Source organism: Lactuca saligna, chromosome 4 (assembly GCF_052625555.1).
Source record: "Lactuca saligna cultivar CGN05327 chromosome 4, ASM5262555v1, whole genome shotgun sequence".
In the NCBI taxonomy this organism is placed as follows: domain Eukaryota; kingdom Viridiplantae; phylum Streptophyta; class Magnoliopsida; order Asterales; family Asteraceae; genus Lactuca; species Lactuca saligna.
This window is the reverse complement of record NC_136420.1, coordinates 284240691-284254624: the sequence shown is the minus strand read 5'-3', so window position 1 is coordinate 284254624 and position 13934 is coordinate 284240691. Positions and strand designations below refer to the sequence as shown.

Genomic DNA, 13934 nt, shown 5'->3' with positions numbered 1-13934 from the left:
ATCATTAGGATGTGGGTTTTTGTTATTTTCCCACTTCTGGTGGTTACTTATATTATTATTATTATTGTTGGGACGATTATTATGACGGCCTCCACCACGTCCACGACCTCGACCACGACCACGGTTAGACCCACGACCGTTATAATTAGATGATGTCGCATTCACTTCAGGGAATGGACTAGAACCGGTCGGACGTGATTGGTGATTTTTCATTAAGAGCTCATTATTTTGTTCAGCCACAAGAAGACATGAGATTAATTCACAATATTTTTTAAAACCTTTCTCACGATATTGCTACTGCAGGAGCATGTTAGTGGCATGAAAAGTAGAGAAGGTTTTCTCTAGCATGTCTTCATCAGTTATAGTCTCACCACATAGTTTTAGTTGGGAAGTAATTTTGAACATGGCCGAATTATACTCACTCACAGATTTAAAATCTTGTAGCCGAAGGTGTAACCAATCAAAACGAGCTCTAGGAAGTATCATCGTTTTTTGATGATCATACCTCTCTTTCAGATTATTCCAAAGATCAGCTGGATCTTTGACAGTGAGGTATTCAACTTTTAATCCTTCATCGAGATGGTGGCGAAGGAAAATCATCGCCTTAGCCTTTTCTTGGCTTGATGCTTCATTTAAAGGATTTACATCCTTTATGGTGTTTCCAAGACCCATAGCATCAAGGTGGATTTCAGCATCAAGGATCCATGATAAATAATTTTTTCCACTAATGTCAAGAGTCATAAACTCAAGTTTGCTAATGTTTGCCATAGTGAAAGTACTAATCAAAACAAAGAGTTGTATATTAGAGGATTATTAGTTAAGAAGTATCATAAGATTATTTGTGAGCATTATATAACTTGTGAGCATTATACATATGAACTTTGAAAACAAAAATTATATATATATATATACCTGACAACGACAAGAATGGCAAGAAGTTAGAACTCTATGGTAGAGCCTCGTGCTGATAACGTGTTATAAAATATGATCAAATAACAATATAAATTATAGAGTAAAGAAAGATATGAGAGTAGAGAGAACTTTTATTCCAATACTTGTGATGAATTCATATATTGCCTAATACATATGGCTCACTATTTATACTATCAAAATAAGATGAAAGATGAGCTACAATATGAATGCACATTATGATGGTGTATTATTACATTCATAAAACACATTGAAATGGTTGTTACTAATGCTAAATAATGATGGAGAGTTATGGGAGAAATGGAGAATCCAATGGTCATTCACAAACTAATATTTCATAACAAACAATAATATAAAGAGTAATTATATAATTATTTTAATATAAATTTCTGGGTTTAAATACAGACATAATATGGTTAATGATGTTTTTTAATATATTTAAACGTGTGGGGATTTTCGTCAAGAAAAAGTATTTGTGAATTTCTTAACCGACTTGACCGAAGGAATGTCAACCCTTAGACTGACTGACGTTTTGATTTTTAGATGAATTGGAGGGAAACATGTTTGTGGATCTTACAGAGGTATCTCATCTTGAGGGCTTGGGGGCTAGGGGTTTCAAGGTAAGACAAACTGATTTAAAAGTTGTTATATGCAATGTCACAAAACATGAGAAATCGTGCATGGAAAACCGTATATTTTGTGTTCATACTAGTAAGGTCATGTGTTCATACAATTTGTGTTTGAAACATTTGGTTTCCTTGTGTTGGATGTGGTGGAACTTCTTAATCAAGTATAAGGGATCATGCATAGCAATGTTATATCCCAGAGATCTATGGATGTAGTATTCAAAAGAATTGGTTTTATCATACAAAAAGATTTAGCGACACACCTTGTTGCTCGTGTGCCTTCTCACTCATTATATTGTGATAACTAAGTTCTAATATATTTTTTATACGAAATGCTCGACGTCGTTGATATTTGTTACTAGACTTTTTACATTCTCACATAACTAAGAGTGCGAAATTTTGATAATTATAGTATAAAAAATAATTATTTTTGTAATTATGTTTTAGTTTTAGCTTATATTTATATATATATATATATATATATATATATATATATATATATATATATATATATATATATATATATATATATTCTTTTACCGTTAAGACCGAATGTCATGTCTGTTTTCCACTCATTCACCTTTCACTCACCGAAATATAGAAAATTATCACATTTAACTATCTTTGACTTTTAATTTTTTTAAAATAAAAATAATTTAATTTTAAGCTTTATAATTCAAAAAATAAATATAATTTCTCCTAGTGGTGTCAAAAAAAATTCAAGGGACCTCAATAGTTGTTTATCATTTTATCCGTTTTAACAATTTCCGATTAAAATTTAGAGTTACGATTCTTTGATCTATAAACAGTAATTTTTTACTTTTGGGGATTTTTTCTTTTCACGAGACAATGTGGAATACATTGTTTCTTTAATAATAAAAATAATAAAAAATTAAAAATAAAAAGACGAAATAAAGTCTTTGTTATTGATAAAAAAAAATCGGTACGAGTATACATCAGATATCATTTCAAAAAAAAAAAATCCAACCAATTAGAAGAAGAGAAAGGGGGCAGGGTAGCTTCCCCTCACTCTAAAACTACAGCGGACAAACCACATTGACGGTATTGTGTGTCGACGCACTGTTCCCTTCCCCGCTTTGCTCCCACCAACCTAATGTAACTTCCTAGTTTTGATGGTGAAGCATGCCCAAAATTTTCATTTTGATTTGGAACACTACTTACACAAAATATATATTTTTATCATTTATAAAAGAGATGTATTTAATTTTTTGGTACATGACTGCATATGAAAAAACTATAGGGTTAATCTAAAAAAAAACTTATATTTTATGTTTTTTTCGGATTAAACCTAAAAAAATTGTTTGATAAAACCTTTTATATTTTCTTATTTTTCCTAATTTCGCACTTTTAGTCTTTTTTTGCCAAAAAAATTGTAAAATTTGAGGGTTTTTTCGATAAAAACTAAAAAAATTGAGGGTTTATTTGAAATCATTTAGAAGGCTGTTGGTTTTTTTGGAAAGAAATACAAAGTTGAGGGTTTTTTTTTTCAGGAAAATGAAAAAAAATACAAGGTTTTTTTAGACAATTTTATTTGAGATTTAATCCGGAAAAAAATATAAAATATAAGATTTTTTTATTAATCCAAAACTATACTAGTAATATGTACCTAACATCACAATTATACATCAAAAAGGTTTAAAGGATTCACAAAAGATGTTTCTCTTTAGATTCATAATTCATATGAAAGCCTTATGATAAACATCTTCATTTTCCACTTGTACACTAGTTCATGAAAAAGGTATCAACAAACAAATTTTAAGCTATGAAATTTTCAATTATAAACTTCTTGATGGAAGGGAAAGACCTATGGTGACATCCCTAGTTTTTTTTTATAGTTAAATAAAACTTTTTTTATACTTATTTAAAACAAAGTATTCTTTAAAAGAATATTTTAGTGTGGAATTATCTAAACACATTTTTCTTTAAAATAAAATCAATACTCAATCATTTCTGATGAAACATTTTGTTTTCATTAATATTAAAAACCCTTGTATGTCATAATCGATCTACGGTACATAAGCATAAACAAGTTATTACATGCCTTACACATGTTTATTACACTATTAGCCTTAATCTCCTTAATTCACTTAGTAGATAACAATCATTATCCAAATGTTTTCGTACAGCTACCTGTGATACAAATAAACTGAATGGGTCAGACATAGGAACTTGGTGAGTACATAGGGTTTTCAGTCATTATAATATAATTAAATCTTTTTAATATATATATTTCACACCAAATAAATAACCCACTTATCCATTCTCATTATTCTTACACACTGATCCTAAAATGATGATCTCAAGGGACGTATCCTAGTGGATCACTATAAGCAACGACTAGACTATACTGCTTCGGTGATTCCTTGACAATATAAGACAATAAAGGCAACCATGAGGGGATAGAGTACATGAATGAACACACGATTCATAACATTTATAGATTTTTGTTAGTGTTCCACAATATAACAATGTTGGTGATGGGCTCACACCACTATATTATCTTTCATTACCCAGAATAATTCAAGGTTGATAAAATAAAATAGATCAGTACTTCAACAATATACGATTTAATCAAGCATAATCATGTCATACTACTTTATCTAGCACAAGTATCATGAGTATATATAATAAGTACATACTCATCGATCCCATATTTATTGTCCACTTTTAACTTTTGAAGTATTTATTTTTCAACTTTGATTTTATATATTTTTGTTTTTGATGTATAATACTTGATGCAAGATATATGAATGAATTGTGTTTTAAATGTTTTTTCATTATTATAAGTTTCATCAAGTTATTTATTACACAAATAAAAATATTTACGGTCAAAGTTGAAGAATACACTTCAAAAAGTCAAAAGTGGACAATAAATTTGGGACAGAAGGAGTATAACATTTAAGCATCTAAATACTTTTGTATCTATGTGTAAGATGAAAGTAACTATGTACTAACTTTGTTAAAGGTAGATGATTTGCAGGAAAGTTAGTTCTTCTCCTAACACTTTAACTTTCCCTTTTTAAATAACCGACATACAATTATTACTAAGTCTTAGTAATTGTTTATATTATTCGAGACTATAATCAAAATATCTTGGATTCCTCAGTAATTCCAAAGAATAACAAGTTCTATCAAATAAGGAATGACCATGTAAGATCATATTGGAGGTAGGATTTGTTTGATATATAAATATATTGTTTGGAAAATCCACTTGAAACACCTCACTAAGATCTTGCCTAGACATCACTCCCAGAAGTAGATTAATTAGTACTATGTAATGACCCAAAAATCATAACTAAGAATTTCGTTTGAAGAAACATTACATAAACCAAGATTGTCAATCCATAACATGAATTATAGCATCAAATCAGAGTGTTAATTCAAAACATATTCTTATCATCAGAGTAAAACATCCCAGGCTGACTAACTATGGTGTGTGCCATGCGATCATCCCGAGCTCTTCCTTCCGCTACCGGAAGTACCTGAAACCAAAACTGAAAACTGTAAGCACGAAGCTTAGTGAGCTCCCCTAAACTACCACATACCATACAATAAAATATAAAGCACATACTGGGCCTTGCCCACTGCATCAGACCGAAGTTCGGACTAACTGGGGGCTTGTCCCCTGCGTCGGACCGAAATCCGGACTAACTGGGGCCTTGCCCTTACATCCGATCGAAATCCGGACTAACTGGGGCCTTTCCTCCTGCATCACACCGATGTTCGGACTAACTGGGGCCTTGCCCCCTGCATCGAACCGAAATCCGGACTAACTGGGGCCTTGCCCCCTACATCGGACCGAAGTCTGGACTAACTGAACATAGCATAACATGATCATAACATATATATAACATAAGCACATATACTGCATATTGCATCGGGCCGAGGTCCGGACTAACTAATACATAAACATGCCTAAATCACAAAGACATCAAGCATACTGAACTACTACTATCTAAACGGGTTGGCATTGTAGCCATAGACCCGTTCCTACTGGAAGGAAAACTCACCTGTACTGCTGAACTCTGTTGATAATCCTCTAGCTGCTAATCGACTATTCTCTGAAGCGATGCTCTCCTATCTTACCGAGCTACCAACACCAAATAATCGAACTTAGCCTAAACTTTCCTCCATATGTCAACTAAGTCAACTCTGGTCGAGGTCCTGGTCAAAGTCAACCTTCCAGTTGACTCGACTCGCTGAGTTGTTCTACCAAATCACAAAGTCCATGCTCCTCAAATCCCAAACAACCTCGACTCCACTCGTCAAGACTAGCGAGAACTCGACAAGTTCTCCTTAATCTAACACTTCGTGACTATCTTCAACCGACTCGCCGAGTTGTTCTACAACTCTCCGAGTCCATCTCCATCGGCTAAGGTGATTGCCTTAGACTCGCCGAGTTCCTCCTTGAACTCATTGAGTACCATGATCTTCATGTCCATCACGAGCACAGACTGGTTGAGTCTTTCTCTAACCCCACTCACTGATGTGACTCATAAAAATAAGGGTTTGGGTTTTTCGACGCGACTTGTCGAGTCCATGAGCTGACTCGCTGAGTCCTCCTTGTGACAACTCTATGTTGTTGATTTCAGTCTATTCCAACACTTCCAACTCATAGATCTGGACTCCTTATGCTAGCATTGCACGTAAAGTTGCTAACTTTACATGCATGCAAGGTGTTATGAGGCTAGAACACCCTAATCTAAACGACAATGGAGGTCTAAGTCATGAAGGGAAGCCATAGCTGAGTAAAGCTTCTCACTTAGAGCTTCTAGAGTTCAGAAATGCTCAGATCTAATCTCTATTCGTCCTCAAAGGCTTAATACTCGGGTTGGCCTTGGAAATGGTCCCAAAAGTGACAAGATACTAGCAAAGAAGGGGATCTAGATGATTAATATCCACGGTATGAGCTTCATACCTTCAAATGATCTGAGATAACACCCAAACTCTGGATCTATACTCCTTTCCTTGCTCCTTTCTCCTTCAACCTTCAAGATGCACTCAAAAGGGACCTTAATCTTCTCACATAAGCTAAAGAATGAAGTTGGATGGCTAGGGTTTTGTCTCTGGACAATGGAGGCTGCAAATGAAACCCTACAAATGAGAATGAGATGCTTAAATAGGGTGCCAAGTCCTGAAATTAGGGTTTCCCAACCCAGACTATACTCGCCGAGTCAGTCTCCCCGACTCGCCGAGTCGGTCACTTAATCCGCGACACGGGTCACGCTCCGAATCGTCGAGTTCCTCCTTAGACTCAACGAGTTGACTCCTTTGACTTAGGGCTTTTCTTTTCTTTCCTGGTCTTCCTGATTCTGGGTGTTACATACTATAACTGAAATTATTGATAAATCTTATTTATAGGTCTATAGTAACGAAATGAACATAATTATAAGTTACACTTAAAAGCATAGTAAGTGCAACTCAACTTACATGGTATTCAAGAGAAACTCGGAAATTTTATGGGCAGAACTGTGTCGTTGAATAATTCTTTTGTCGGGCCTTCTGTTGCTGCAACGCTTCGCTAATGTAACAGCCCGGAATTTCAGGTATTGCTTTAAACTATTTTTGGGGCATAATTAGGAGGGGACTCGGCGAGTTGGTGCCTGACTCGCCGAGTAGGACCACGGTCTTGGACACAGATTCGCGACTGGACTCGACGAGTCCATTAGGGACTCGGCGAGTCGACGCTGTTCAGCTGAAACCCTAGCCGTTTTGATTCTGGATCGTATATAATGTCTTTAGGGTCGTCATGTCTCGTCTTTTGGCCGATTGAAGATAACCTAAATGACTGTGGGCATCTGGTGCAAAGGTGAAGGCTAGTGGAAGCTTGAAGAGGTTGTTAGGCAAGGAGAGGCAAGGTGGTGATCAAAGGAGGATCAAGGGGTTGAGCTCTGAAGGTTGGGGACACAGGGAACACGTTTTCCAGGTAATCCTCGGATCGTTTCTGTAGTTTTGGTGTTGTACACGAATCTAGGGTTTAGGAAACCCATTTAAGGATTTTATAGATTATAGTGTTGTTACAAGTGTTTAAATCCCAGTAATAGTATGTGTAAAGGTCCAGGAAGTCCCATATCTATATATTACGGAATTATGCGAATTACAGGAGGCAGTTGATTGACTGCATGGCGAGGACTCGCCGAGTCCAATGATCAGACTCGGCGAGTAGCTTGAAGATTCACTAGGACTCGCCGAGTTGTTCTTCAGACTCGGCGAGTAGCTTGAAGACTTACTGGGACTCGTCGAGTCGTTCTTTAGACTCGGTGAGTGGAGTCGGGGTGTCTAGACTCGCCGAGTCGCCTTGGCACTCGACGAGTCCGGTCAAGTTGACCGTTGACCTATATGTAATTTCGTAGGGTCAGTTGTCTTATTTGATAAGATCATTAATAAAGGTATGTGGTATTATAGGGAGCCTGCAGATTAGCGGATCGAGTGCGAGTAGCTCCAAGGGTTTATAGCTTGCATACTACGAGGTGAGTCTTCTCACTATACCTCACTCGGAAGGGTTTGACTGTGTGACCGGAAGGTCGTATGTGATATATGTGATTTATGCTATAACTGGAAAGGTAGATGCTATATATGTTATGTATGTTTATACGGGCCGGAAGGCGATATGTTATGTGATAGAAAGAACAGGTATGATGTATGACATATGTGCTATGTGTGTTGTGTTATATGTGTTATGTTTTATAAATGTTATGGGTCGGAAGGCAAAATACCATGGGCCGGAAGGCAATATAATACAGGCCGGAAGGCGATATGTTATGGGCCGGAAGGCGATTATGTTACGGGCCGGAAGGCAATGTTATGTGGACCGGAAGGTCCGGGCCAGAAGGCGTATGTGGGTAAGTCGTATACTGGGGAACTCACTAAGCATTTATGCTTACCAGTTGTGTTTATGTGTTTCAGGTACTAGTGATGACCGTGGGAAGGCGCCGGCGTAACACGTACACACTGCCATTGTTGGAGATCTTGGGGATTCATTATTTGTATTTTAGAAATGAACGTGGAATAAATACTTTTATACTTTTGTTGAATAATGTGGTCTTATTTTTAAATGAAAAATTTATTTGAAAATTTGAGATGTTACAATTGGTATCAGAGCCTTGGTTTGAGGGATTCGGGTGTACTTTCGGGTGCAACTGAACTCAGACCGAGGATTTGAGGAAAAATCTTTTAAAATAATAAGGACATAACATTTCATAAATGGTAAAGTGGTAAAACAAGAACGGAGCAGTGTGTACAATCAGCCAGCGCCCGAACGGTAAAGATCCCCAGAATACCTTACAATGTTATATTATGCACTGAATTATGAATTGTTATGCATGCTAGAAGACTAGGTATACATGATAGGACTAGAATGGCCTGTTTTGTGATGCCTTAGTCTAGGGAGATTGCTTATATGAGATATTTGGTAGCGTGCAAGTAGATAGTGCATACTAGAGGTAGAGTACTCATTATTCGGGATTTGGGGAGGAAGATTTGGGATGAATACTGATACGGTGTGGTCGGTAGTATTGGGCCCGTACTACCGAAGACACCGGATCGGTGGAAGACCCAAGTAAGAATCCCTAGAAATCGGAGACTGGGTAGGGTGCGTATGGAGTACAATTGTACTTGGTGGAGTCTCTGATGATTTTATGTTGTATTTCAGAGACATCATGGTCATCACATGCAATGGGGCGAGTTCGAGCGGTGCGAGTGACGAGGAGATTCGTCAGATGATTCAGGAGGAGGTAGCTGCGGCGGTTCGGGCTGAGATCCCGGAGATGTTTGGGTCTATTAAGACCACCCTGATGGAGGAGTTTGAGGAGCGGTACGCCGCACTTACTGAAGCTGCAGTCGCTGCCGCTACCGCAGCTGTGGCTGCTGCTAGGCCGCAAGGGGGTGATTCGTTGTTATTCAGGGAATTCAGCAACACGAAACCCCCTGAGTTCGATGGGACGCAGGATCCGATTGCGGCGATGAGGTGGATCGCCGACATTGAGGGGTGCTTCTATACTTGCTTATGCCCGGAGCACCTGAGGGTACGGTTCGCCTTGAACCAGCTCCGTTTGGGAGCGAAGGATTGGTGGAAGTTCGTGACGGCGAACTTCGCTCAGGCGGAGATTTCAGCAGTGCATGGGAGAGGTTTACCGAGATGTTCAGGGACGAGTACGTTCCCCCAGTGGAGAGGGAATGATTGATTCAGGAGTTCTTGACCCTTAAGCAGGGTACTGATTCCGTGGCGGTGATCACACGGAAGTTTCACGAGAGGGCGATGTTCTGCCCCGAGCTGGTATCTACGGAGCAGTCGCGGATGAGCCGGTATTTGGGAGTTTTGAAGAGGGAGATCCGGGAGTTTGTGTCAAACTCCACCTATCGTACTTTTACTGAGCTTCAGGCGAACGCCAGGAAGCGCGAGATCGAGTTGGAGACTCAGGCGAAGGAGGAGGCCGAGGCTCGGCAGGTGGATCGGCGGCCGGCTCAGTCTCAGCCGGCAGCCAAGCGGACTAAGTTCGCTGATTCGAGGATGGGAGGTCCGAAGGGTCGCACTTGCGTGAAGTGCGGCAAGAGTCACGAGGGGGTGTGTCGAGCTGGTGGTTGCTACAAGTGTGGCAAGGAGGGACATATTGCCAGGGATTGCCCTAAGGGGTTTATGGTTTGCTTTCACTGCAACCAGACAGGCCATCGGAAGGCCGAGTGTCCGCAGCTTCGTCAGGGAGCTACACCTACTACCAGGACTACTGAGACCCGACCGGCGAAGGTCGAGGCCCCGAGGGCTCGCGGGAGAGCCTTTCAGCTGACTGCGGAGGAGGTCCGCACTGCGCCCGATGTTGTGGCAGGTATGTTATCACTCACATAATTACTTAAAGGTCGAAATGTTGTGCTTATGTTAATGTATGTGTAGGTACTTTTCTTGTGAACTCTATGCCTGCTCTAGTGTTATTTGATTCGGGTGTGAGTAGATCATTTGTATCGTTAGCCTTTAGTCAGCATATCGGCATTAGTCGTGAGCCGTTAAGTCGGCCTTTGAGCGTTTCTATTGCGGCCGAGAGGGTGGTTTACGCTACGGATGTTCTTCGGGGATGTGTGCTAGAGATCTTCGGGGTCGCGTTTCCGATTGACCTAATTCCTATTGCGATGGGGGATGTCTATGTCATCGTAGGCATGGACTGGTTGAGCCGATTCAGCGCCGTCATTGACTGCGAGCGTCAGCTGGTGTCTATACGAGACCCTAGTGGGGGAGTTCTTACGGTATGCGGCGAGGGTACCCGTTCGGGATCAGCTTTTTGTTCGGCCGCTAGGGCGAGGCAATGCCTACAGCGGGGATGTAACGGTTTTGTGGCGTATGTGATGGATACGCGGAAGATTTCCGAGAGACCGAAGACAGTGGAGGAGGTTCCAGTGGTGCGCGAGTTTCCAGATGTTTTTCCCGAGGATTTGCCGGGAGTACCTCCTGCGAGGCAAGTAGAGTTTGGTATCGATCTAGTTCCAGGGGCTGCACCAATAGCGAAGGTGCCTTATCGTCTTGCACCTCCAGAGATGCAAGAGTTGTCCTCGCAACTCCAGGAATTGTTGGGAAAGGGATTTATTCGGCCGAGTAGCTCGCCGTGGGGAGCACCGATTCTGTTCGTCAAGAAGAAGGATGGTTCACACCGGATGTGTATCGATTACCGGGAGCTGAACAAGGTGACGGTCAAGAACCGCTATCCGTTACCGAGGATCGATGATCTATTCGATCAGTTGCAAGGGGCATCTTGGTTTTCCAAGATTGATTTAAGATCAGGGTACCATCAGGTAAGAGTGCGGGATGAGGACGTCCAGAAGACAGCATTTAGGACGCGGTATGGGCATTACGAGTTCGTGGTGATGCCTTTTGGGCTCACCAATGCTCCAGCAGTGTTCATGGACCTCATGAACAGGGTATGCAGGCCGATGCTGGATCGGTCTGTGATTGTATTTATCGACGACATTCTGGTGTATTCGCGGACTAGAGAGCAGCATTAGGGGCATTTGAGGGAGGTCCTCGAGGTACTGAGGTCGGAGAAGCTATATGCAAAATTCTCCAAATGTGACTTATGGTTACGGGAGGTCCAATTTCTGGGGCACGTTGTAAATCAGGCAGGGATATTGGTTGATCCGGCCAAGGTGGAAGCAGTGATGAGTTGGGAGGCACCGAAGTCACCTTCTGAGATCAGGAGTTTCCTTGGGTTGGCGGGGTACTATCGGAGGTTTATTAGGGACTTCTCCAAGATCGCGGTGCCGCTCACCAGATTGACCCGGAAGGGTGTTACATTTTCATGGGGACCCGAGTAGCAGACTTCCTTCGAGACACTTCGTCAGAGACTGTGCGAAGCCCCAATATTAGCTCTCCCGGAAGGGATGGAGGACTTTGTCGTATATTGCGACGCATCGATTTCGGGACTGGGTGCAGTGTTGATGCAGAGGGGCCATGTGATAGCCTATGCATCGAGGCAGCTGAAGCCTCACGAGGCGAGGTATCCCACGCATGACTTAGAGTTGGGGGCAGTAGTGTTCGCCCTCAAAATTTGGCGTCACTACCTGTACGGGGTTCGTTGTACCATATACACGGACCATAAGAGTTTGAAGTATTTGATGGATCAACCCAACCTAAATATGCGTCAGAGGAGATGGTTAGACGTGGTTAAGGATTATGACTGTGAGATCCTATACCACCCAGGCAAGGCTAATGTGGTAGCCGATGCATTGAGTCGTAGGGCGGAGAGCACTCCATTGCGGGACGTATGTTTGAGATTGACGGTGATGACTCCGGTATTAGATGCTATTCGTGGGGCACAGGCCGAGGTTGTGAAATCCGGGATGCAGAAGAAGGAGCGGGTCGTTGGGTTAATTTCAGAGTTCGTTATGGATGGACGGGGACTTCTGACGTTTCAGGGTCGGACTTGGGTACCATTCGTGGGCGGTACGCGTGTTACTTTGATGGAGGAGGCTCACAGATCGAAATTCTCGATCCATCCCGGTGCTACGAAGATGTATTTGGATTTGAGAAAGGAGTATTGGTGGCCTTGCATGAAGAGAGACGTCGCTTGGTTCGTTGTGAGGTGTTTGACCTGCCGTAGGGTTAAGGCCGAACACCAGAGACCGCATGGTAAGTTGCAGCCCTTGGAGATTCCTGAGTGGAAGTGGGAACAAATCACGATGGATTTCATCACCAAATTGCCGAGAACTGCCAGGGGAGTCGATGCGATTTGGGTGATTGTGGATAGGTTGACAAAGAGTGCACACTTCCTTGCCATTAGCGAAAGTTCATCAGTAGAGAAGTTGGCAGAGTTATACGTGAGAGAGATAGTATCTCGGCATGGAGTGCCGACCTCGATTGTTTCGGACCGCGATGTACGTTTCACTTCCAGGTTCTGGAAGAAATTCCATGAGGAGTTGGGTACTAAACTGCATTTTAGTACCGCATACCATCCCCAGACCGACGGTCAAAGCGAGCGGACGATTCAGACATTGGAAGACATGCTTAGAGCGTGTGTGTTAGACTTCGGGGGTAGCTGGGATGCGCATCTGCCGTTGGCTGAGTTTTCCTACAACAACAGCCATCATTCGAGCATTGGTATGCCACCTTTTGAGTTGTTGTATGGTAGGAAGTGTCGGACTCCCATTTGCTGGGGAGAAGTGGGACAGAGAGTGATGGGCAGTACAGAGATCGTACTTCAGACGACCGAACAGATTCAACAGGTGAGGCAGAGGTTATTGACCGCCCAGAGCCGACAGAAGAGTTACGCGGACAGACGCCGGTCCGAGCTCGAATTCCAGGTTGGCGACTTCGTTCTCCTAAAGGTTTCTCCTTGGAAAGGAGTGATTCGGTTCAGAAAGAGGGGCAAATTGGGGCCCCGGTTTATAGGTCCATTTCGTGTAGTTGCAAGGGTAGGCAAGGTAGCTTATCGGTTGGAGTTGCCAGCAGAGCTGATTCAGATTCACAACACCTTTCACGTATCACAGTTGAGGAAGTGTGTAGCCGATGAATCGGCAGTGGTTCCGTTAGAAGATATTCAGGTGGATGCGAGCCTGAATTACGCCGAGAGACCAGTAGCTATCAGGGATCGGAAGATCAAGGTTCTACGGAACAAGGAGATACCTCTGGTGTTGGTTCAGTGGCAACATCGGAAGGGATCAGAGATGACTTGGGAGCCGGAGAGTGAAATGCGGGAGCAACATCCGGAGTTATTCGCAGAATGAGACTTCGAGGGCGAAGTCTAGTTCTAGTGGGGGAGAGTTGTAACAGCCTGGAATTTCAGGTATTACTTTAAACTATTTTTGGGGCATAATTAGGAGGGGACTCGGCGAGTTGGTGCCTGACTCGCCGAGTAGGACCACGGTCTTGGACACAGA

The 13934-nt window shown here is 41.8% G+C and overlaps 1 protein-coding gene across 1 annotated transcript; it reads right to left on the bottom strand.

Moving 5' to 3' along the window:
• Nucleotides 1-294: 294 nt before the first annotated feature.
• LOC145040713 (uncharacterized) lies at nt 295-768 on the bottom strand. The gene has a single exon (XM_078988619.1). The coding sequence runs from the start codon at nt 766-768 to the stop codon at nt 295-297; it is 474 nt and encodes a 157-aa protein (XP_078844745.1).
• Nucleotides 769-13934: the final 13166 nt, after the last annotated feature.